Source organism: Lissotriton vulgaris, chromosome 1_1, assembly GCF_964263255.1.
Source record: "Lissotriton vulgaris chromosome 1_1, aLisVul1.2, whole genome shotgun sequence".
NCBI classification, from domain to species: Eukaryota; Metazoa; Chordata; class Amphibia; order Caudata; family Salamandridae; genus Lissotriton; species Lissotriton vulgaris.
In genome coordinates, this window is record NC_141685.1 from 1,085,998,543 (window position 1) to 1,086,025,206 (window position 26,664).

Consider the following 26,664-nt stretch of genomic DNA (forward strand, 5'->3'; position numbering starts at 1 on the left):
CTAAAGCTGCCAGAGAGCTGAAGGTCGCTTTGAAAGCGACTAAGAGGGATCAATCTCGGATTCGTATTCTCCGTCGTAATTACAAAAAGATACTGGCAACACATAAGCCAAAATTGAAGGAGGCTACATGGCGAGAACTTTTAGATCCATCTACCCTATGCAGTAGCACCAGATTTTGGGACATTGTTAACGGGCCACTTTTTGACAGTGACAGAGCTGAGGACCTGGGCACAAATATAACTGAGGAGGAATGGTTGTTTCACTTTTGTTGCATCTTTAAGAGTGCCTCATCCCTACCCCGACTGCAAAAGAGAAATCAGATTCAGGACATGGTTGTTTTTTCCCAAAGGGAAGTGGAGAAAGGTATCGCCAGTTTGTCATGTAACAGAGCGCCTGGCCCGGACGGTATCCCACCGGACATTTTTAAATCTAATCCCTCTTTATGGGCTTCTATCTTGGTGGCCGTGCTTAATGCAGCGGCAGAGGTGGGGTGCCCTGAGTCATGGGGCACATCCACAATTGTACCTATGTTTAAAAAGGGTGATCGTAACAGCACACTGAATTATAGACCAATCTCCCTTATCGATTCTGTGGTCAAGGTTGTAGGCGGAGTTGTACTGAATAGACTGGCGGCCTGGACGGATATTCAGTACGGGTTCCGCCCGGGTCATTCTAACCTGGCCCAATGCCTTAATCTCTACTTGAACCTTCGAAAGTACACAGTTGCCTGCCAGGAGACAATCTGCATGGCCTTTATGGATCTCTCATCCGCTTTTGATTGTGTTAATCGGGGGAAGCTGTGGGAGTCCATGAGGGCCATGGGGTGGAAGCTAATCTGGTGGACTTTCTGATGGATTTGCATATGGACACCAAGGCAAACATCAGATTTGCACAGGATCTTAGGGTCTCTAGGGACTTTAGCACTGAAAGGGGTGTACGACAGGGGTGCATTTTAGCCCCGTTTCTTTTTAATCTTTATATTAATGATTTAGATAAGATCTTGAGAGAAACAGGGGCTGACTTTCCATCTGTGGGCGGTAGGGGTCTGCACGTTCTGCTTTATGCAGACGATGGGGTCCTCCTAGCATGCACCCCAAAGAGTCTACAGACTCTGCTCGACACCTTCCGTAGTTTTATGGTCGAAGGAGATCTGGCCATAAATAATTCAAAATCCTACGTTATGCAGGTCGGGCTGCGTCCTAAGAGGCAGTACACCTTTAAGGTGAATGCAGAAATAGTGCCCATAACATCAACATTCTCTTATCTGGGCGTCCTATTGGATGACCACCTGGAATGGGGCCCTTCAATCCGGAGAAGAAGGGGGGATGTGATAAGGACTAACGCAGCGATTTTTAATTTCGCTGCAAGAATGGGAAAGCGTCCAATAGCGGCTATGCTGAAAATCTATCAGGCAAAGAGTGTAACGATTGCAAGCTACGGCAGCGAATTGTGGGGTTACGCTTCATCGGAGGTAATTCAGGTGGCAGAAAATAACATCCTAAAACAGTTGTTAGGGGTACCTAGAGGAACCACGAACCTAATAGTTCATGAAGAGACTGGGATAACTTTTATCTGTGATATACTGGCTGTGCGCCCTTTGCTCTTTTGGCTCAATTGTTGGCTGAACAAAGATCTTGGCCTTACTCATCTGTTTTTGAAAGAAATATTGAGCCAGGACCACATGATTAATATCTGTTATTGAAAGAAATATTGAGCCAGGACCACATGATTAATATCCCGAGGTTAAAATATCTAAAGGGCTGTTTTAGCGAGATGGGGCGTCCAGACCTTTTTTTAAGTCCTGATCAGATTACTAAAATAGATGTGGCTTTTGTGAAGCAATCTTTTATCTTGCAAAAAAAGTTTAAATAGAGATGGGATAGAATTGTCAAAAACTAGCGTCCGCAAATTTGTGACGCTCAAATCTACTCCAGACTTGGAGCCATATTATCGTGGCCCTTGTCAGCTCACGAACGTTTTTTGCTAACCAGGTTTAAAATGGATTATTTCCATCTTTTACTTGACGTTCCGAAGGGGTGTCATAAACGACAAGTACTTGCACCCTGTGGCCCCCCGGAGGTTTTTTTTAAATCACTTTTATTAAAGTTACATTTTAATCAGGTCAGCCCAGCTCTCTATTTCTTACAATTATTAAAGCCAGAATGTATCCCACTTGTGGTTGGGTTCTTGAAATGTTGTTTAAGGTATCGAAACTGTCTAGAATTTTAAAAAGTTGGTTATTGTATCTAATCCGTCTATGAACTTATTTTTTAATCCGCGGTTTTAATCCACATCTTCTTTTCATTTAAAAAAACAATGTATATATATATATATCGATATATATATCCATGTAGTATGTAGTTTGTATAAATTTTGCGCAGATTTGTAACATTTATGGTTTTCTATTATGTAAACCGAATAAAGTAATTTTGAATTGAATTGACTTAACATGTTTGTGAAGTAGCAATGCTTGAATAACTGATAGTTACTTGGATTTTAAATATTACCATCTTCCCAGTACCCAAAAGAACGTTGGAAAGTAGTGGTAACAGTTATCGCACCTCGTATGAAAGCAACAATACACTATGGGAAAGCTATTGGTTGGGAGAAAAGCCAAGTATTAAGGAGGTGCTGTAATGGTTAGAGCACCTTACTACCAAAGGTGCAGAAAGACACCAACAAGAAAATCAGTGTGTAAAGCATAAGTCAAACATGAAACTAAAGCACTCTCAAGCGCATTTGAACAGGAAGTATAATGTCCATACAGTAGGGACTTTTTTAACAAACACAGTCCCTTATTTATTTTAACATATCTGTAAAATTCTAATTTACGAATACATTTGGTTATTACATATGATTGTCAGACTTGTAATCTTCAGAAAAAACACGGCCAAGACGTGTTCCGTCACTTGTGACTTTTTCAAAGCTGCAGAATATTTACAAAAGGAGACTGGGACAAAGCATAAGCAATGAATGTCAAAAACAGACACAATAGAAAAATGTAAAGGCAGACCGAATGATGGCCCACATCTTTGTGAAAAACATACCATAATAGGTGCTCAAAGCCAAAGAATTCTTGAAAAATGCAAAAGTGAGAAGTGCTGTATACGATGAAGTGGTATTTTGTGGGAAGTTGAGATACGTCAAAGGGGAACCAGACACCCAAGTGACCATGACAAAAAGACTCTCAAAGAGGAACCGTCACCAAAATATCTGAACAATCCGTAGGTTGATTAGAAATGAAGATTATAAAGTGTGAACCCCTGAAAGAAAGTCTCGGAAATACAGGTAAACGTGAGCTTATGGTGTAAGTTAATAGCTACTAACAACAAGGAGATCCAGAGGGAAAACTAATAACTAGGTCACCCTCCACTCATAAATCACTAAACAACAATAGACCTGGCTCTGCACCCATTGTTATAACTTGTTTCCCTTGTTGCAGGGTGACCGGAGGAATAGTCACATGACTTTATCCTTCTGGTTCATGCATTTGAAAATGAAGAACCAGGACCTCGGTTGCATGCTGGAAGGAGATGAAGCTCGATACATGCGTGTACGAGGTACGAGTATGTGTGCGATGTTGGTGATTGGACCGGTCTCTCTGATACTTGTCCTGATTGTGGATATGAATGGAGAGAGTTGAGGCGCTTAACAGACTTTTAGGCTCGGACTATAAAAGCAGTCAGTATGTCAATGAGGAGTGTAATCTGTATACAAACACTTGATACGAATGAAGAGAGTAGGGATGCTTGGCGGATTTTGATGCCCAGACATCTATATCTATACTACTATTATAAAGGAAGAACTTTGAACCTTTGAGGCGGGTAATGCAAATGCTACCTACCAGTATGCATCTGTTCTTGGCATGTAGGGCTGCTGACATTCATATCTGTGCATAGATCGCCGCCTAGTGTTGGGTCCGGATGATTGCACATTGTTGTCCTGGAAGAGTCTTCGAAGTATCACGAGATAGGTGGCTCCTCCCCTGGACTACAGTGCGCATGGGCATCGCCTCCATCCCCAGATTGTTTTTAGCCATTGGCAGAGATGGAGTGAACCATGTGAGTGATGACCATGCTATGAGCATATATATATATATGAATACTGCAGCTGCTACAGGCGCCGGGGAGGAGGGCGGGCGATATGAATGTCAGCAGCCCTACATGCCAAGAACAGATGCATACTGGTAAGTAGCATTTGCAGTTCGAGGCATGTGGGCTGCTGAATTCATATCTGTGCATAGAATGCATAGCAGTACCCCTCTTATCGGCGGCCGCCCGTGCCAGCTGCAGCAGTTTGAAAAAGTGTTCTGAGAACAGCCTGACCAACAGCTGCTTGCTGTTTAGAGTGCACGTCTACACAGTAATGTTTAGTAAAAGTGTGTGTGGTAGACCATGTGGCTGCTCTACAAATATCCTCTAAGGGAATGTTCCCAAGGAAAGCCATAGAGGCCCCCAACTTTCTGGTGGAGTGGGCTCTTGGTGGAATAGTGAGAGTGCGTTTAGCCTTAGCGTAACAGATCTGAATACATTTCATGATCCACCTAGCGATACCAGCTTTGGAAATAGCATTACCCTTGTGGTGCGAGGCAAATGCAACGAAAAGTTGCTTGGTTTTTCGAAAATCCTTTGTCCTGTCAATGTAGTACATTAAGGCTCTTTTAACATCAAGGGTGTGGAGCATCCGCTCCGCCAGCGACTCAGGGTTTTGAAAAAACACTGGCAACTCAATTGTCTGGTTTATGTGGAATTGAGATACAACCTTGGGTAGAAATTTAGGGTTAGTGCGGAGCACCACCCTGTTAGCATGTACTTGGAAACATGGTTCTTGGATGGTGAGTGCCTGCAACTCACTAACCCTCCGTAGCGATGTAATTGCTACTAAGAAAGCCACCTTCCAAGTTAGAAACTGAAGCTCACAAGAGTGCAGTGGCTCAAAAGGAGGACCCATCAGCCTTGTAAGAACCACATTGAGGTTCCATTCAGGTGCTGGTGGTGTCCGTGGTGGAATGACCCTTTTGAGTCCTTCCAGAAATGCCTTGATAGCAGGAACCTTGAAAAGTGAAAGGTGTTGCCTATTCTGGAGGTATGCGGCCATAGCTGACAGGTGAATGCGGATGGAAGAATACGCCAAATTGCATTGGTACAGATGGAACAGGTAACAAATGATGTTCTGAATGGAAGCATCCAGCGGGTTAATGTCGTGGTTTACACAGTAAACGACAAAACGCTTCCATTTAGCCGCATAACATGCTCTAGTAGTGGGCTTCCTTGCCTCCCGAATGATGTCCATGCAATCGGGGGGAAGATTGAGGTAGCCAAACTCTAGCACTTCAGGAGCCAGATCGCCAGGTTGAGCTGTTGCGGATCTGGGTGCTGAATGTCGCCATGGCTCTGCGTCAGAAGGCTGGGTGTGAGATGAAGCCTTTGATGCGGTACCACGGAAAGTTCCAGAAACGTGGTGTACCATGGTTGGCGAGCCCACGTTGGAGCAACCAGGATGAGAGTCATCGAGTGCTGCCTGAGCTTGCGTGCCACCAGCGGTATCAGAGGTGCTGGGGGAAAAGCGTACGCAAATCTGCCTGACCAGTTCATCCACATCGCATTGCCCTGTGATTGCGGGTGTGGGAACCTGGCGGCGAAGCTTTGGCATTTTGCGTTCTCCCTTGTGGCGAACAGGTCTATCTCTGGATGACCCCACCTTTGGAAGTACGGTTGGAGTACTGATGGATGTATCTCCCACTCGTGCATTTGGTGGCTGTGTCTGCTGAGCAGGTCCGCCATCTGATTGTCCTTGCCTGGGAGATGCTCCGCCATGAGGAAGATGTTCCTCTGAATGGCCCACTTCCACATGCTCTGAGCCAGATGAGACAGCTGCGGAGAGTGTGTGCCCCCCTGCTTCTGGATATAGTACATGGCCGTCATGTTGTCCGTCCGGATCAACACGACCTTGTTGCACAGATGTACTTTGAATGCCTTCAAGGCCATGAAGATCGCCATCAGTTCCAACACATTGATGTGCATCTTCCTCTGCTGTAGGGTCCATAGTCCCTGCACTGTTTAGTGGAGTACATGAGCTCCCCATCCCTGGAGAGAAGCGTCCGTCGTCAGGATAATCTGTGGCACAGGCTCCTGGAACGGTCGGCCCTTGCAAAGGTTTTGTGGATTCCACCAATGCAGAGAGTTGTACGCCCGACCGCTCACCAACACTAGGTCTGTTAGTTGCCCGTGAGCCTGAGTCCACTGACGTGCCAAGCACTCCTGGAGCGGACGCATATGTAACCTCGCGTGCGGGACGATGGAGATGCAGGAGGCCATCATGCCTATCAACTGCATGAACACTTTCGCTGGAAGCGAGTGCTGGGGTCTGAATCGTTGGATCAGCGTCTGGATACTGGCGATTCTCACTGAAGACGGCTGCGCAGTGGCTGCCAGAGTGTCTATTGTCGCGCCCAGATACTGCCGTATATGGGCGGGTTGGAGATGGGATTTTGGGTAATTCAGCGAGAATCCTAGATCGTGCAGGAGATGAATGGTGCGCGACACGTGGTCGGCGCACTGCTGTTCTGACTTTGCCTGAATGAGCCAGTCGTCCAGATAGGGATAAACGTGGATGTGCTGACGTCGTAGATGCGCCGCCACAGTCGCCAAGCACTTTGTAAAAACTCTTGGCGCCGTGGTGACCCCGAAAGGCAGAACCCTGAACTGGTAGTGCTGGTCCTGAATTGTGAATCTGAGGTACTTCCTGTGTGAAGGATGCAGGGGAATGTGAAAGTATGCATCCTTGAGATCCAGCGTAGCCAGGAAGTCCCCCTGCTGAAGCAGAGGGAGAACCTGCTGCAACGTGAGCATATGGAAGTGCTCCGACAGAATGTACCAGTTGAGGGGCCTGAGGTCCAGGATGGGCCTGAGTGATCCGTCCTTCTTGGGGATTAGAAAGTAAAGAGAGTAAACTCCTGTTCCTCTTTCCTGCAGTGGCACGAGCTCTATTGCCCCTTTTTGCAGCATGACTATGACTTCCTGCTGCAACAAGTGCAAGTGCTCGCCGGACATAGGACGGTTTCTTGGAGGTATGTTTGGTGGAGTGGAAGTAAGCTCCAGACAGTAACCGTACTGGATAAGAGATGTGACCCACCTGTCCGTGGTGATGGATTTCCACGCGGGCAGGAACTGCTGGAGTCTCCCCCCGACCGGTGTTGTGTGGTCGGGGGGCAGTGACAAGGCGTCACTGTTTGTTGGTGGTGGAGGACCTGGAGCTGTTGTTTCCACGTCCTCTGCCTTTGACGTTGTTGCCCCTGTAACCACCTCTACCTTTGTTGGTGTATGAGGTCTGGGTGTTGCTCTTATAGTACTGCGTGGATTGCGATGCCTGACCCCTTGAGGTGCCCCTGTTATTGGAGCGGCGAAAGGAACCACCCCGAAACTGCTGGGACTGGAGAGCCCCCATAGACTTGGCAGTGTCCGTGTCTTTTTTCATTTTTTCAAAGGTTGCATCCACTTCAGGGCCAAACAGGTGGTCTGGATTAACTGTTTGATTTAAGATGGTTGTCTGAACGTCTGGTTTGAAGCCTGATATTCTAAGCCATGCATGCCTACGCAGTAACACGCTAGTGTTTATAGCCCTGGAGGCGGTATCAGCCACGTCCAGCGCACACTTAATGGAAGCATTAGTGATTAGCTCCCCCTCCTGAATTAACATTTCTGCTGCCTCTTTGTACTGATCAGGTAAGTGCTGTAGAAGTGTTTCTAGGGTGTCATAATGTGCCCTATCGTAGCGTGCGAGTAGGGCTTGCGTATTCGAAATGCGCCAAATATTAGCTGCCTGCGCAGCAATACGTTTGCCTGAGGCTTCAAAGATTTTTGATTCTTTGTCTGGGGGAGGAGCGTCACCCGTGGTCTGCGAGTTTGCCCGCTTGCGTGCGTTGGATACAACCAAAGAATCCAGTGGCAAGTGTCCCTTGATGTACGTTGGATCAGTGGGCGCTGCCTTGTATTTCTTGTCAATCCGAGGATTGATGACTCGCGCCCGAGTGGGCTCCCTGAAGACCTCTGGCGCGTGCTTTAGCACTCCCTTAAGCATGGGCAATGTCTTGACTGACTTTTCAGCCACTGAGAAAGTGTCAAACAGAAAATCGACATCCACTGGATCCGCATGGAGGTCGACATCATGATTGGCCGCAGCTCTCTCAATTAGGGCTTTGAAGGCTGCAGAGTCCTCTGTTGGAGAAGTTTTTGCAGCAAAGAGATGTGGCTCAGGGCCTGACTGAGGGTCCTCAGGGTCGCCTCCAGCAGACCATGGCTCATTGACCTCCTCTGGATCCGAGTATGCTGGATAATTATACTCGTCCTCCTCATCTATATCACCTTCCCCAGCGTTGCAATGAGTTGGTGAGAGTCCCAGATTTCGTGGGGATGCAGGCTCGGTAGGGGCAGAAGTACCCGCAGAGTCCAACTTCTTTTTGAGTGGAATACGATAATGTTCTAACACTGGCTCCGGGGTAATTTTCCTCTTCAGGAGAGAGAGTTTGCCCGTGTTGGCGTCGATGACAACCTCTCGACGCTCCTCGTCCGCGAGTGGCTGGAGCCGAGGCTTCGGCACTACCAAGGACGCTTTAGGCGTCGACACCATCTTCGAGGGCGCCCCTGCCCGTGTTTTGGAGCGAAAGCCTTCGGTGTCGTCTTCGGCGGCAGCGTGAAATGGATTGGCGTCTGCGCCCTTGCCGGTTTCTGTGGAGGCTTCGGCACCACATTCTTCGGTCCAGGTGCCAAGGTGTCCTTCCGAATACGTTGAAGGGACTCCGTCACCTTCTTGGTCAAGGCCGGTGAGGGCTGGACCGGCTCAAGCGATTCTCCCGAGTCCGGAGTCGGGTCGGCGATCAAAGGCACGGTCTTCGGAGCCGACACATCACCACCCTTGGCCTTGTCGACCGGAATCGGCGCAGCCAGAGCTTCGGGGTCGTCTTGACGAGTCTTCGAGGCTCTCTTTGGGTCGTCGACCTTCTTCGGCGCCGACCAGGCCGCGTCGGTCGTCTTCGCCTTCGGCTTCGACACCGGGGTCTTGGGGTCGGCCATTTTAGCACGGCTCTTGATGTCGGCAGCCATTTTGGACGTCTTAGGCGCTGAGGCCTTTGGAGCCTTTAGTTTCACCAGTGCGAGTTTCACTTTCGATTTCGACACCGTTGGTGTGGACCCTGATGGTTTCACTTTCGGTTTCTGTACCGGGAGTGGCGCATCACAAATGTCCGTGGCCGGGCCCGTAGGCGAGGCCGTGGGACGAGTAGTAAGGTCTTGGGTAAGGCCCGAAGGCGATCCCTCGACCTGGGCCGTATAATGGGGATTGACCCCTGAGCCAGTCTGAGGATGCTCCTCCTCCGAGCTATCCTCCACGGTGGCAATGGCCCCGTCGTCGTCCCCTACCTCACCGACGACTTCCTCAAATTCCTCGTCCCCCGCGTCGTAGTTGTCATCCTCCGACGCCGGGCTGGAGTCCGAAACTTGTAGGACGGTGTCGTCATCAACGCCTTCCTCGAAGATGTTGTCCGGCGGGGGTGCCGATAACTGGGCCTGGAGCCTAGCGGCTCTACCAAGCTTGAGAGTTTTTTTGCACCGGAACTTGGAGCAGGCCATACACCTGGCCGACGACAAACATTTGTTGCACACTGGGTGCACGTCGAGGTGTGAATATTTAGAGGTGCACACCGGGCACCTCTTAAACGGAGTTCGTTCCATGATGAGTAGTCTGGAGCGTCGTGTAGGCCCGTCCGCGCCGACAGCACGCGGAAGGGCAGCAAGTGTTCGGAGCCGATGAATAACAAACCCGAACGATTGACAATACCGACGCAAATCCTAAAGACCTTTTGGTCTCAAGTTAGAAAAGTTAAACAACTATCGATTCCGACAGAGGGAACCGAAACACATCCGAACCCAATGGCGGAAAAAAACAATCTGGGGATGGAGGCGATGCCCATGCGCACTGTAGTCCAGGGGAGGAGCTACCTATCTCGTGATACTTCGAAGACTCTTCCAGGACAACAATGTGCAATCATCCGGACCCAACACTAGGCGGCGATCTATGCACAGATATGAATTCAGCAGCCCACATGCCTCGAACACTCGGGAACCTCAGCGCTAATCCACACACCCGATACATCGTTGTAATTGGCAGGGTGTGCAGATGGACATAGGCTATATAAATTTAAAAAATATAAGTTATTAAAACAATTTGAGAAAAAAAAAGTAGTCCCATGGAAGTAGCGCCGGCCTCGACGTGCGTGCTGACATCAGGAGCGCGGGGAGGAGCAGGGTCCAGGAGCGCGAGGAGGAGCGGCGGACATGAGCGCGGGGAGGAGCGGCGGACAGGCGGGGAGGGGCGGTGAGGAGCGGCGGACAGGCTGGGAGGAGCGGAGAGGAGCGGCAGACAGGTGGGGAGGAGCGGCGAGGAGTGGCAGACCGGTAAACTCAGGAGCGCGGGGGGATGTGCGGCAGATGAGGTAAGGCTCCGGGGGACCCACGGACAATGTCGGGGCGGGCGGGGGCCCTGAAGCTTGATTGCTCCCGGACAAGGTCGGGACGGGCTGCTAGTTAGACATAAAAGCAGGCAGTGTGTAATTGAGGGGTGTAATTTGCATACAAACCCTTGACATGACTGGAAAGAGCTAGAATACGTACCGGATTTTTAAAGCTTAGACAACAAATGCGGCTAGTCTGTAAACGAGGGGTGCGATTTGCATACAAACCCATGTTAAAAACAATGGGTTGATAATATCGCCATGTTTGGACTTAATGAGTTGGTAAATGAATGAATGGTGGCTATATGTCTTCACAGGTGCATTCAAGGCAACGGATAGTGCTGTAAGGAGATTGACGGTAAAAGAAAAATAGCCCTTGGTATGGTGGGAAGGTGGTACGAGGGCCCTTGGCTACCACCTGGTAAATACATATTGAAATTGATGATATCGAGGTCAATTCTGGACCTGGTATACCAGTACCTGCTATGTAGGAGGGCCTAACTGGTTGGTGGTTTTAATCAGAACTATTTGTGTTAGTCAGTCACTCCGTGTACAAAGTCAAACGTCCAGTGAGATGATTGTCGACCTCGAGTCCTGACAAAATTGCCTCAACAAAGAATAGGCAATGACACATGTTGGCCCTTCTTGAATTGGTCTGTGACATGCAGTTGTTTTTTACTTTTGAGTAAGTTCACGGTTTTGAATAAAAGGGTTACGTCATATATGTGAGTCTTAACTCAATTTTTTATTTGAGATATATTTTATCTCCTGCACATTACGTGGTCTTTTTCTTTGTTGATACACATATCACTATTTTCATCTTTATACTGGACACATTTTCTTTTCTATAGGTGAGAAGGTTACCAATGATGAGAAACGTGGGCAAGCTGGTGAGAACCTGCCAGTAGCTCCTCTGGTGTAGTGCACGTCAGGGACCTTCTCATCTTCACACATATTTTTCTATGTTTTTCAATACACCTCCTTTAGCTAAGGGTATTGTTGTAAAGAGTTGACTAACACTTATGAAAAATTTAAGATAGCGGACATTTAGGACTGGAATAGACTGGTAAATTGTTCAGCCCAGCTGTTGGGTAGAGGTGGATCCCCCCAAAAACCAGTCCTATGTAAGAAAATAATTGTCGTCCCGCATAACCAGGTCTATTGTTGTTTAGTGAACCATATGTAATAAACATATGTATTCGTAAATTAGACTTTTACATATGTGTTAAACTAAATAAGGCCCTGTGTTTGTTAAACAGACTATAATGTCTAGACATTATAGTTCCTGTTCAAATACGCTTGAGAGTGCTTTGGTTTTATGTATGACTTAATCGTCACAGTACCCTTCACATTAACTGCATCCGTATCACAAGATATATTTCAAACAGTTTCATAGAAAAAATTACATTGTCACTCTTCTTGCATCCAATATTTTGATAACTTAAATTGCCAGTTTCACTACTGTTTAGTAGCAAAAAAAAAGAAATTGACACTACCTCTGTTGCTAATCCAACTGACTGAACAAACCTGTCCTAAATGATCCCAAACGTTGGTGCTCTCCTTTTTATAAAACCCTGAACTGAGCAGCTTGCTTTATATGCCTCAATGCTTACTTTGTAAAAAAACAAAAACAAAAAAAACATAAGGGCGAGAGACTTAAAGTTTTTCTTAGAAGCCCACAACTGGTGCTTAGGAATGCCAAGGTTTCTGAATACGAAGGCAAGGTCTTGATTCACCTTATGCTACTTTCTTTCACCATCTTACACGTTGTTTCTCTTGAACTCTTCCAGGGATTTTCTTCTCTACCACCTGCAACCACTGGCACAAATCAAGCACTACTTGCTTAGGTCCACCTTGAATGCCAGACACATACCAGCTGGCTCCAGTGAATTAGAACCCAGATAACCCCCCTTCCTATTAGGAGGCGCTATAACTAGCCCTTATGTACAGGGGCACTGTGCCCCCGTTGATTAAGAAGCCCACGGCTATGTGAGCCATTTCAGAGTGAACTGCACCATTAACTTCTTCACTGGAAATATTTCAACCACCCTAGTAGGATAGTGTGTAGGAAACTGGATGCACTCACGTAGGCATGTGTATATCAATGTATGTTCTAGGGGCACTGCCATAATTTCCCCGTAGCTCGACTTGACACCAGTCCTCTTCAGTGCTTAAGACCTGCAAGCAAACAGTACAAAGAAACATGAGACAAAGCAAAAAGAATAGTAAATAACTAGCAGAGTTTCAATTCTCCTTGACTTCTCCTGAATAGGGCAAGTATACCATGCCTTATATTGGGGTACACTGCAAATAATTTATCTGCAGAGTGGGGCTGTGTCAGTGGAATGCATCACAGAATGGAAGCCTGTGAGACCAGTAAGACAATGAATCTGGCAAATTTGCTGAAGATAACCCTCAATGAGGTCTCTCAAATTAAGTGGATTGGCAACAAGGTGACCGCAGTGGCCTCTATGTACCTGGCATACAGTAACAATTTTAGGAACCTGTGACTTTCAGGTTTGAAGCAGCAGAGCTACCCAACTGGTGTCTGCTACCAGTTTGACTGCAATGTTCTGGATCATACGGATACCAAGTTTGGATGCTTTAGTAGTCCGTGCTATAATAAGTGAAGTCAAGCAGGAAATTAAGATGTACCTCGGGATGGGAAAGGAGCATACCATGAACTTGGGAGGTGAGAAGTGAAGGTGTCTAAAGCGCATCATGGATCTGATATTGGAATTTACAATGTTACTTGAGCAGTAAGCAGTGGGTGACTCCTGGGCTTCTAGTTTCAGCTGAAGGGTTATTTGGACCGACCTTGTTTGAGTGAGGGTTTTGGATGGTGGGATGTGGCAGAAGCATTGGCTGCTGAGAACACCACTTCAGTATTGGAACTAACAGGTGCCAAGAAGCTCTTAACAATCAAGAATAATTGTGGGCAAGCAGAGCTATCTCTAGAGTTCTATAGTTGTTATGTACCCTGTTCTTGGCCTCAATAGGGTGTTGGACACAGACGTAGATCCCCACCCACTCTCCAAGGAGAAATGGATCAGTATAATTTAGGACCTAAAACCTTTGTTACCACTGAATGAGGTCACCTTCTAAATCCTATAACAAAAGTGGCTAACACCTTTGATGTAATAGAGTATGGAAATCCCAGCGGTATCTATTTGGTGTGCTTCCACCCTACCTAGTGTTTGTCTACTATGGGTTGGAAGGATAACCCACTAATCCATTAAATCTCAGGAGCTAGGGGCACATGAAGACCTATCTATTCACAGAAGGAATAAAGTATAAACACATGTTTACTTCGACAGTAATGCCACACAAGTAAACTTTGGTTATCACTATATACTAGGGAATAAATCCACTTCAGGGACCCTCGGAATAATATACAAGAGGAAAATTCTCAGCTTCAGTAATGAGCAATAGAAGCAAAACAGAAAACTGATTTTAACGAATGACAGTGAATATAACATCAAACTTGGCAAAATGCTCTCCATGGTGAATGAAAATGAAATCACTGGAATGTGGGTAACTCCTACACCACCAGTCTATGCTTAGGAACAACTCAATGTCTTGATCTTTATGTGCATACGATTATAAAGCCTTTGAACTTAAGAACAAGTTACTTACCTTTGGTAACACTCTTTCGGGTGAATACTCTAACTGCATATTCCTCAGCTTTAGACTATCCCCCCCTAGGTGCCAAACGGGCTACAGAGAAGTTTACCGCACCCTGGTAGGTGCTGTTGTGAGTCTCCACAATGACCCCATACTGCCCCAGAAGAGACATAGTGGAGCCACGTGTAAGCATGACCCCTGCATGCTGACGTAAGTTCCTTGTCTTATCCATTCAACTTTCCTCAGACACAGAGCATAAAACAACTGTTAGTGACACAGTGGCAGTGCTAATCTCTAACAGGACTTTGAACAATGGAAAGTGGTCAAAGACTGGTTTCCTGTGATGGAACAGCACATTTACAATAGCCTAAGGTGCCTGAGAAAATGGGAATCGATCTGCCAGTTCTGGAATGCCACACGGGAAAGGCCCTGAATCTGTAGCAACTACGGAACAAAATGTGTTTCTGAGGGGAGGGCGCTCCTCTGGGATGAGATAATTTGTGTATTGTTGTTGGAACATCAGAGCAGGGGGAATACTGGTTTCCTGCAATATGAGGGGACAATGTATGTGTATTGTTTTGGTGTTTGACTTGCTTAATACAAAATAATCAACAAAAACACACTGTACGAGAGTGCATGCGTTTCAGCTGTCTCCCTAGTGTACTTCTCCTCACGATTCCCTTCCACCCGCTGAATCTCTGCTGTCAGTTTGCTGCCCCAGTACCTCTCTCCCACCTTCTGTTGTCTGTTTCCCCCAGCTACCGCCGCCCCCCTCCATTGTCCTTGTTGCCCCTTGCTCCATACAAAGAAAGCATTGGCATAGCCAATAGGTCTCGCCTTTGGGGCCTTATAAGTGTTTAGCCAGAGCTATTGACCTTGTCAATGTCTTTAAGCTGTACTGTAGAGAAATGTGGCTGCTGTGCAGCTTGCTGAAAAGTTTTAATAAAAAAGTGTCAGAATAATTTTTGTTACCTTATTTATGACCAAGAAGGCATTATGTACAACTGAACGACCATATTAAAAAAAGTATTTACAATAAAACATTTCCTCAGTTTTCTTTTGTTCTTGCAATGCTGCCAACTTGTTTCTGCCAGTTTCTGAGTGATGCTGTAGTGGCGCTGAGTGATGCTGTGGTGGTGCTGAGTGATGCTGTGGTGCCCCTGGGAAATGCTGTGGTGCCCCTGGGAAATGCTGTGGTGGCCCTGAGTGATGCTGTGGTGTCCCTGAGTGATATTGTGGTGGTGCTGAGTGATGCTGTGGTGGCGCTGATTGATGCTGTGGTGGCGCTGAGTGATGCTGTGGTGGCGCTGAGCGGTGCTGCTGTTGCGCTGAGTGATGCTGTGGTGGTGCTGAGTGATGCTGTGCCTGTGTTCTGTGGGCCCATAACTAAGTCTGTGTAAGTTTACCAGGTTCATTTACGAGTATCTTTTCTAGTCCGGTAGTTTTCTTTGCATTTTGCTGTGGTGCTACTGAATTTATAAGCGGGTAGACAAGACTAAAAGTATCAGGAGGCAAAGAAAAAAACAATTCTGTTAAGTTTTGTTTTATCCATAGTTGAAATAATGAACCTTCTGTCCTTTAATGAGCGAATTTGTAGCTCGAGATGTCTCGCAGTTCACACAAAAGATAAAGGGACAGTAAGTGACAGAGGACTGGGAGTTTAAGAGTGAGGAGGAGAAAAGCAAGAAGCTAGAGGAAAGAAAGTAGGGGCAAGTGCATTAGAGTTTGCAAGGTCTCCAAAGAGGCCTGTACAGCGTAGCATGGAACTGGGGAACCAAGTTTGAGTTGCGACCTCACCTCAACATTGTAAGATTCTGGCAAAATCGCTTAATCACCCTGTGCCTAAAAAATTGACCCTGAGTAAATAATCTAGTGTTTATGAAAAGCGCTATGATACCTTTGGGCCAGGTTTGCGCTAAGTAATACTGCAAAGGGAGAGGAAGAGAACACCATATACAGGAGGAGAGGGTGTAGCACTGAGACGGTGACCCAAAAAGAAAGGAGCACACATTTAGTTAGTTCATACAGTAGAGTAAAAATGTTCAACAAAGAGCTTTGATGAAGGATTTAGAGAGATATTGGGAACGAGGGGAAGAGAGAAGAAAGGGGTCGGGGAGCAGAAGGAAAGAGGAAGACAGTAAAAAATTGGGAAGAAAGGAAGATGGTGAAAACCCCGGAGTAATACAACTGGAAAGAGAGAGGAAAATGGATGGAGGCTAAAAAGTCAAGAACTTTGGACAAGCGAAGAAGAGGGCCACAGGAGGGTGGAAATGGCTAAAAGGAGGGAAGAAGTGACAAATGCACAAGAGAGACATGAAGGGCCAATGAGGGGGAAGACCAAACTGATTGTGAGGGTTAAAGTGAAAACTAGGAGTCAAAAGCGAAATATGTGTGTGGGAGTTGAGGCTGCTTTGCAGAGACGAACATAAGGAAAGGGTGGAAGTGAAATGGCAAGCCTAAAGGATTTAACAAGAGGGGTGGGTGTGCTTGAGGGTGCTATTGTAATGGGCAGAAGAGGTAATGGAAGAGGTGTGAGTCGTTATTAGTAAAAGCTGATGTTCAGACGTATACTTGCAAAATGCATGATGGGCGTTTTTCCCTCAGTAATGTGTGTAGACTAGCAAGGCTTTACTGGGCAGGCAGCTTAGTGAGCTAACACGTCTTAATAGACGCATCGATATTGCGGTCAACAACTATAACACACTTGATATCGTACTGCGTATTATTTTTCCATGAAGGTTTTTGTTTGCCTCCTGCATTTTAAAAGTTTAATATTTGTGGTGGTTTGTATGCAAGTTGTTTACTAGGGAAAACGAATACTTAGATTTTTCTGTTCCTTCAACATGGTATGGTTATTTAAATGAGAAGCAATGATCCTGTGTTGAATAAGCAATTTGCATAATTTTTGTCTTGAAGCCTGCACATTGAAAAGAAGCGTACCTTTTTGATTAATGTTTTTTTAGCATTTCACAAAGAATGTATCTAGATGCAAGTTAACGTGTGAACCAATTGCCAATGGTTTTCTTTTAAGTTTACTCTCGTGTACTTCCAAACTTTGACACAAACACATGCCCAAGCTCAAATGGCAACTGGTTGCGGTGGGAACCCAACTCCGCAACTGACAAATAGGTAAACCGAAGAGCAGCCTGCTGAGCAGTGGCATCAAAAGGGTGTATGTAGCCTACCCCTGCAGACCACCTTCTGATATTTACACAAGACATCCATGTATGTAATTTTTAGTTTAACTGGCTTCTGACCCGCGCCTCGGAGCTTAATAGATCCTTGCTCTTCCTCCTCACCCTCATTCCTGGCCACTGCCAGCCTGAAAGTGGTAAAGGCGGGTGTTTGGGCAGCTGCGGGAGCAATGACTACAACCAGGAGAGAGGCAGCCCATGAGTGCTGCGGAGGTAGAGAGGCGGAGGTAGAGAGACAGAGGAAGGGAAGGTGAGGGTTGGCCCCATATGGAAATGAAAACAAGCAACAAAAAGACGCGCGGCCGCGAGACGCACTCTGTGGTGGGGGAGGGGGAGGAACATTGAAGCCGAGCAGGCAAGACGGAGGCGCAAAAGTAAAAGCAGGCTGGCTGGCGAGTGGTGTGCGATGTGCGTGCACCATGACGAGAGAGGAAAGCCATATGGCGCCTCTGCTCGTCATTGTGCACGTAACCGCATGCCCGTGGCCAGCCAGCTTTTGGTAGGACTTTCAAAAGCCCACATACAAATTGTCTCGCTGACAGCTCATGCGCGCTGGCTCAGCGAGACCTAAAAAGTGATATGGGACAAACACCGCTTGCCACATCATAGTGCCCCCCCATCCTCCGTTGTCCAAGTTGAGCCGTTACCTGCCCTCCATGTTGCCTCCCACTTCGGGATAAAATAAAAAAAACGTTTATTTTCCAACGATTACTTCACATTCCCAGTCTGCTGTATGCCACTAAATCTTAGTGAGTGCATGACTTCGTCCGCAGGGAGTGGGAAAGAAAGGAAACTTCGAGGACCACATGTATCATCACTCTGCGCCAGTGCCATCACCAGGAGCGATGCAAACTGGCACAAACTGTTGATTTGGGATTTACTTTACAATACAAATTATGTTTTGAGCTGGAAAATTGTCTACAAATAATGCAAATTAGAGCTAAGCACTCGTTTGGTCTGCTTTGCGTCAACGTTGCATCTTGTAGTATGTGGTATATGTACAGTCCCATGCTACCACCCATTGTTTCGGAGGCCAAGCTCTATCTACTATCATTTGTAGACCGGGTTTTGCACCAAAAAATTCACCTCTTTGAGGTATACACAAAGTTGGAGAAATGTTTCAACAACAAACATACACAATCAAAACAGTTTTAAAGTTAGTCTAAGCATAGTGTTTTGTAACAGAAGGTTACCCTTATAGTACAAAACCTATGATACACAAACATACACACTCCTCTTCGCAATAAGTTTCAAATGTATTTGCATAGTGCAAGGCAGCTAAGTTGTGCATCAACACCTGGGAAGAGAGCAGCAGCACCATATCTTAGAAGATATGGGCTGTCCTGCTCTCTCCCTTTCAAACAACATAGCACAGCAACTTTAGTTCATGTGCTGCTTTACATTAAATAGTACATTTGCACCCTTTTACATGCCGGAATCCATCATGATTATGAAGGAGGGCTAAATAGAGTCTCCCTGACATGACATACAACTTTTAAAAATGCTTAAAACTACCCGTTAGGCTGCAAGAGAATGGTAAAGTTTAAAAATATAATAATTTCACCATACTTGAAGGAAATAGAAAAATCTGTTGTTTTTTTTGTAGGCCAATGAGCATTATTAAAAAAACATTGGGGGCGTGGCTAAGAGGACGACCCTATAAGACGCACAGAGAAGCTCTGTGAATATCGCCTGTAAATAATGATCCTAGACCATGGTATTATTCCCTCCTACGAGGCATTGGCGGCAGGGGGTTAACCGAGGCTGTCAGGGTTCCATTGTGGATGGACCTGGGATATGATCGGGTGATTTGGACCTGGCCGAAAAATGATTGGGAGAGGCGCAACTGCTACCACCTCAAGCAGCAACTGAAGTGACAAGCCCCCGCTGGAAACGCAGATGCAATGGGGAGAGTAGTGACTGCAGCCATGCATAAGTGCCAAGGTTTCAGATTGCTATGTGTGACATTTTCATAATTTCAGTGTACTTAAGAGTGACATTTCAAACACTATGAGTGACACTTTCTCGCAAGCAAAATCAAGAATTGAAGATAAAGGAAACATATAAATATCAGAAATTACACCCATTTTAGCAGAAACTCTAAGAATATCTTTAAACGGCTGCAAAACACCTGAGATGGAAGGGCACTTCACTAACCTAGTGCCCCTGTAACTTGATTCTATTGTTTAACCAGGTAAGTAACAAGATGATCTCCACAACTCAATGCTGGACTTCCCACAAACCTTCAAAGAGCCTCCGTAGAGCCTCTGCCATCCCGTTTCTGCCGTCTTACCCCATGTTTAGCCCATGTTGAGCACAGTCTTTTTCATTCCCTCATTCAGATGTCTGTCCTTCTCCACGCCCTCCCTTTACCTTATGAGACTCCCCTTTCTTAGAAGATTCGGTTCTCATCCACCTTTTGGAAGGCCTGGTAAGTATTGCAACAAGAACTCAATGCTACAAATTTTTTTGACTGGCTCTCGTTAAACCAAAATCACAGCTGGGCTGAGGCATGGTAACAATATTCAGCTTATAGAGATGCTTTTGCCCTTAGGCTTCATATTTGAGCCGATTGATGCGCACCAAAATCACAGTTTGTATTCTCTATCCTCTAGCATTTCAATTTCACATCCTCAAAAAAATATATCCATCCTGGCTGTCAGCGGAGCACTGCCAGTGTCGTGGCGAAGAGAAGAGAAGCTCTGCCAAGCTCTGGGGGCATTGAGGGTAGAGTTTATACCAGTATCGGAGAACAAAAAGGTGATGGGTGGAGAAGGCTTGAATTAATCTCAACCATTGTCAATTACTAGGGCTGTGTTCCAGTCCATCATTGTTTGCCCATGCTACAATGAGTCCAGCTATTTACAAATCAGCCTTGGTTCTTTCCCATTGGGAACAGCCCAGTCCGAACAGCTAGGCCTGGAACCCTACAGATGGGAACACACCTGGACAGGACCGTGCCTGGCAGTGAGACGAGCAGCTCTGCCAGAGTCTCTTGGCGAGAGAAACTATTCTGCCAGAGTGTGAGCCACAGAAAAAGAAGAGCTGTGATGGATTCTGGGGCTCAGAGAAACACTTCCTGAATGTGGGCCGCGAGACGAAATGCTATGCCAGGCTCTAGGACCATATAGGGGGTTTGTTATGTTAGTACAGTCGGACAGTAACAAAAAGGTTTTGGGTGAAATGGTCTCAGCGACAGGTAAATTACATGGGCTGCATTCCAATCCATAATTTTATGCCCACTGTACACAAGCTCAGTAATTTTGAATTTGCTGCAGGCGGAGGAACAGGGGTCATATTTTAATGTAACAGCAGACAGCACGAGGCGACATGTGTGAGCAGAAGGCAGAGCTGCAAGCGCCATGAATGCAGCAAACCAGTAGCCAGCTGCCCTCCGACAACAAACTCCGCTCCAGCAGCAGGACATGATGTCCCCCCATGGCGCCAGACTTGTATCTCACAAGCTGACTAGGCTAATGTGCTGTGAGGTCAGACAGAGCTGTGCTGTGGAATCAGTGAATCTTGAGATACATTGTAGCAGTGAGCCTGCCAGCAGCCTACTAGCTCAGCTGCGAGCCCCAAGCCTGCGGGAGCAGCGTGCATGCCACAGGCGCTCTCCCAGCTGCCACACTCCAATATAAAAGTTTTAAACATCGCTTCAGTGACAGCTGCGGCGCTATGCGTGACAATATATTTCAGTGCGGTGATGCGGAGCACCACACTGAAATGAGTTAGTCTAATGCCTGATGCGTGGTACTTGGCATGATTGGCCATGCTATAGAAGCCTGTGGGGCAGACTCCTTTTACTGCCAGCCCGTTCCTGTAAGTGCTTGAGGGCGGTGCTGCCCTGACGGACAAGGACAAGATGCACCAGCCCATATTTGGCGGCGGCTGCCCGCAGACTGCGAGAGGTGCGGTTGCACAAAAAAACACAACCGCCTATAGACGTGGGCAAGATAAGGGGAGCACTGCCTGCAACCGTGCCAAGGGAACCACTTGGGCGGACTTCTTTTCCGCTGCTGGTCCGTACCTGTGGTTGTGCGAGTGAGGGTGTGGACCAATGGAAAACAAGGCACCTACCCATATCGGGCTGTGGACTAGGGTGGGGCTGAACACTGGCTGGAAGTGGCAAGGCTGAGCCGAAGCTGCGACCAGGCCAAGCGATAGAGATGCTTCCCGAGACAGACCCTTGCTAGAGATCCGGGTGAGACAGGAAGCACTGCCTGCAGCTGTTGCGAACAGACTGCCCGCAACTGTTGCAAAGGGACTTCTTTGGTGGACTCTTCCCTGTCGGTCTACGTCTGTGACTACCCTTGGGTGGATGCGTGCGGACAGACACCGGTGTATCTGCCTGGCCTGGGGGTCGCATCATAGGTTTCACTTTTCCCGGTGCGAGTCTTTGGGGGCTTGCGACAGTTGAAATGCTCAGCACTTCTGGGGAGTAGTCGCAGTAACGCCATGAACACTTGGGCCCGGCTCTATCCGCCAGTGATTCCATATATTGCATTGGCCTAAACCGTTGCTACACAGAGCCAGCTGACCACCCACTGTGAAGTAAGAGGGCCCGGCGGCCTCTGTCGTGAGATTGAGCCATTGCCACACAAAGACTATACCTTTGCAAACGTTGGTGCTCAGAACAGGTGGGTGAGAAGCAGCACACACCTGCCCTATAAACTCTGCTCACCCTGTCACATTGCCGGAGATGAGGAAGCCCCATGACTCAAGGGCCACTGACCAGGGCAACCATACAGACCCACGCTTGCTGCCAAGTAAACAAACAGCATCACATGCTGAGACCATGGCAACCACCCTGTGCAACCACCCAGATAAATCTGAGGCATTTTACAGTCTATCCACGATATTAAAGCTACACTGCAACCTAAAATTGACACTATGGCCACAGACCTGAGTCTGCAACAAACGGACCACAGGAAATTGGTGGACAGGGTCAAAAAGTGAATCAATGCATGCTGTGATGCGCCCAACCATGAAAGAGATACAAACCAAAGTACAGGACTTGCAAAACGAAGTTGACTCGTTGAAACTTAAAATTGGCAGAAGGTAGATCATGTGGGAATAACATTCTTATTATTTGATTACCAGAAAGCATAGAGGGCCACATCGAGGTGTTGTGCCTTAAGAAATAGCTTGTTGACATGGTAGTAGTTGGTAAGCAGTCAACATTGATCTCAATAGAACCAGTAGACATGGTCCTGGGCTATGCCTCTGCGGCGGGTCCACCCCACTCCAGGCCAGTGGTGGCGTGTCTATTTTACTACAGGTGTCAAGGCACATCCTACAGATCTCCAGAAGTAAAGGCCCATAGACTGTGGAGAACTGCGCTCTGAATATATTCCCGGACTATACATTGGAGGTGCAGGGGCAATAGGTTAATACCTCACAATAAAACATTGTTTGGGCCAAATGAACATTTGTTACTCCTTACTATATCTAGTTAAACTGCAGATCATCAAAAAGGATAGTACATACCTCTCTACAACACCCGCAGAGGTGTGTTCATGGCTAGAATCTAGAGGATAGACAGCTATGCCAGACAAGGGAATGCAGAATGGCTTCTGGCAACCCCAGAGATGGCAGCGAAGGACCGACAGGAACCTGCTGAGCCTTCCATCTGGGGAACAGACAGCAAAAGAACGAGCCTTGGTGATAGAAGAGATGGAATAGCAGTATGGTCTGGTCGTGGGCCTGTGGCTCAGACCCCCTCTTAGGGGGCCCCCTATCTATGCTCCCTGCCCAGGGCTGCCATGAGCCTAGAGCCGCCCCTGCCAACGCAATAGTGCAATCAATTCCATCTTACAGGAGCAGGTGCGAGAATCACTGGCACAAACAAGAGTCGAATATTGCGCACTGCTAGCCCGCTTGGGTACTCTCGAATTCAAAGAATATACTGCCAAGCAACATGCTGAGGGAAATAAGGCGGGCTGCGTGTCTGCCTGACTCCTCAGATCAGAGATCCCCAGAACTTTGATAGGAGCTATACAGGATGACCGGGACAGATTATGGATGCACAAATTGAGATAAATGCAGTCTTTAACAAGCATTTGCAATGCAATGGTCTCGGCATCATTAATGGTAGAGCTATTGGCATTGCTCATGACATTTTTTTTTCTTTAAATCACAAATAAATGGCATTGTCATTAACATTGCCAATACACAGCACTCTGCACTCAACAGCACACAATGCTCTGCACACTCACTGCTCTGCACACTCACTCTGCACTCACTACTCTGCGCACTCACTACTCTGCACTCACTACTCTGCACACTCACTTTGCACTCACTCTTCGGCACTCACTCTTCTGCACTCACTCCTCGGCACTCACTCTTCGGCACTCACTCTTCGGCACTCACTCCTCTGCACTCACTACTCTGCACTCACTACTCTGCACTCACTACTCTGCACTCACTACTCTGCACTCACTACTCTGCACTCACTACTCTGCACTCACTACTCACTATTATGCACTCACTACTCTGCACTCAGCACTCACTACTCTGCACTCTGCACTCACTACTCTGCACTCTGCACTCACTACTCTGCACTCTGCACTCACTACTCTGCACTCACTAGGAGGAAGGATACACAGTTATACGAGTAGCTTGTCCAGGTTTTTTGCTTTGGATTCTGCGACTTGCAATCCTCTGTACCCCTTTATAAATTCAGATCTGCAAATCTCAGAATTGAAAGGAAAACATCTGGACTTGATTAGATACTCCTACTCGGAACCAGAAAGCTTGAGAGGGTTGAATGAGCCTGCTTAACTCTGCAGTTCGGTAAGTGCTTCCTAGAATCAAGCGACAGGAAGTGTTGAGTTAAATATGAAAGCCAAGTCACAGGCACATCATGCTAGTCTCCCTCAAGTGCCAATGTGCATAGCTGCCAAGGTTTCAGATTGCCAGACTCATCCTCGACATCCCACGAACCAGCCACATCTCCGGACATCTGAGAGACCTTCACTGGCTCCCCGTCAACAAAAGAATCACCTTCCGCCTCTTCACCCACGCACACAAAGCCCTACACGACCAAGGCCCGAGCTACCTCAACAGCCGAGTCAACTTCTACGCTCCCAAACGCCACCTCCGATCAGCCAACCACGCCCTCGCCGCCGTCCCCCGCATCCGAAGAGCGACTACAGGAGGAAGGTCCTTCTCCTACCTGGCCGCCAAGACCTGGAACTCCCTCCCGACCGACCTGCGCCTGACCCAAGACCACCTCTCCTTCAGGAAGAAGCTGAAGACCTGGCTGTTCGAGCAGTAGCGGCTCCCCCCCCCAGCGCCTTGAGACCCTACGGGTATGTAGCGCGCTTTATAAGTGTCACTGATTGATTGATTGATTGCTATGTGTGACATTTTCATAATTTCAGTGCAATTATGAGTGACATTTCAACAAATATGAGTGACACCTTCTCGCGAGCAAAATCAAGTAATAAGGACGAGGGAAGCATATAAATATCAGGAATTACAACCATCTGAGGAATGAGAAACTCTAAGATCTTAAAACTGTTAAAAAGCACCAGAAATGGAAGAGCACTTCAGTGTGAATGTGCGAGGCGCGCTGCTTTTAAGCACCTCATGCCCATGACCCCCAGGATCTCCAGCCACGGCCTCCCTGAGTTCTGGGGCACTCTAATCGCCCTACTATGTCTCTCACATTCCATAGCGGACACCCAGCCTTGTACTACAGGTGTAAATGTGTGAGTCACTGTGCTTCTAAGCACCTAACACCAATGATCCACGTCCCCTCCTGTCCTCCCTAAGTTCTGAGGTGCTCCCTCTGCGCTACCATGCCTCTCACGACTCTAAGGGGTCACCCAGGCTGCTGACACACATGTAGGGTCATGATACATGTGTGAATGTGCTAGATGGGCAGCTTCTAACACACCACTACCACCCAGAACCTCCAGCCCTCCTTGAGTTCTGAGGCGCTTCTCTGCCCTACTGTGTCTTCCACGCTCATAAGGGGACATCCAGGCTGCAGGTATTGAAAGCACATTTAAAATTAAGAGTCAACCGCTGACTCGTGGACTCTGCTGCAGACAGGCACAGACATTGACTGGGCAACAAATAGCACTAAGCAGCTGAGGTACACAGCCAGCGGCAGTATTTCATAAACTACCCATCAATTTAGTGATACCAAAAATAATAATTATTGCCCCCGCCCCCTTCTTTGCACAGATCACAACACACCACAGCTTTCACAGAGACCTACACACCACTGAGCAGAGTCACCGGCGCGGCCCAATTAAAACGAATTAGTACATGACACTGCGGGCTCGCTCCGTTCCAGGACTCTAAAAGTACAGTGTAACTAACATTACAGTTTTTAGAACGTACAAAGCGTGCTCCTGTTATTAGTGTTGGTTTAAGCATGGGGTTACGTGGGGACACAGGAGCGGCAAGGACTGCAGCGCAAAAAGTTCGAAACAGACCCCCGGGCGTGGCAGAAGAACCCGAGTGGGGGCCTTACCGTTGTGCCTGAGGAACCAGCATATTTTGTGCTCACAGTGAACCAAGGTGGTTGTCGGCACAAAGGTCAAGCACTGAGTCTTCTTAAGGCACAAGAGGCGGGAGGGGCAAGCTGCTGCGAGTACGTGAGCGAGAGAGAAATCATGTAAGTGCAGGGATGCATGCAGCCTGACTGGCCGGTTGGGGACTCTGCAGCACTGATGCCAGGCTCAGGCCTTGATACACTCCCCCCGCCCCCCTCTCGCTGATGCCAGGCTCAGACCATGATCCACTCCGCCCTCCCCCCCTTCGCGGTAATCATTTCATTTTAAGAGGTGGGTAGCCTTAGTTCCGGCTGACAGTCTGTCCCTGATTTAAGTTCTATCGGGCCTGGCACTGGCTGCTGCACCAATCTTACCGTTCAGTGGGTGTCACACGGAAGACTCCACGATGTCCGATCACTCCACTGCACTCTTCCTCAGCAGTGTATGGCAAAATCGCATTCACTTGTGGCGCCCATCATAAGCCCCACAGCATGGGGGCCCCTACGAGCAGATAGCAATGCTGAGAAAGCCGAGCGCGGCGCTACCTGCAAACCAATGAGCCCACACTGTGCTGGCTTTTTCGCTTGAACTTCCCGCTGCGCCAGATGGCAGCAGGATGGCAGCAGGACGTGACGTTCTCCGCTGCGCCACTGTCCAATTGTATCAGTTGGGCCCAGCCCTGCGTCATGCTGTCTGACTCACAGCCGCGCGGCGCCATGGAATCACCACCTCGAGTCCTGAATAAGATACTTGTACCATTAAATGACGAGACGATGAGCCCGCCCCCCCCTAGCTACGCGGCTGGCCCCGTGTTTATTTCCTCTGCGGG

At 47.6% G+C, this 26,664-nt stretch overlaps 1 protein-coding gene across 1 annotated transcript in view; it reads right to left on the bottom strand.

Moving 5' to 3' along the window:
* GRAP2 (GRB2 related adaptor protein 2) overlaps positions 1–26,664 on the bottom strand; it is a 537,997-nt gene that overhangs the window by 271,430 nt on the left and 239,903 nt on the right. The window contains exon 3 of the mRNA XM_086963467.1: positions 12,594–12,685. Within this exon, the coding sequence (XP_086819593.1) occupies positions 12,594–12,685 (92 nt within the window). The remainder of the gene's footprint in view (positions 1–12,593; positions 12,686–26,664) is intronic.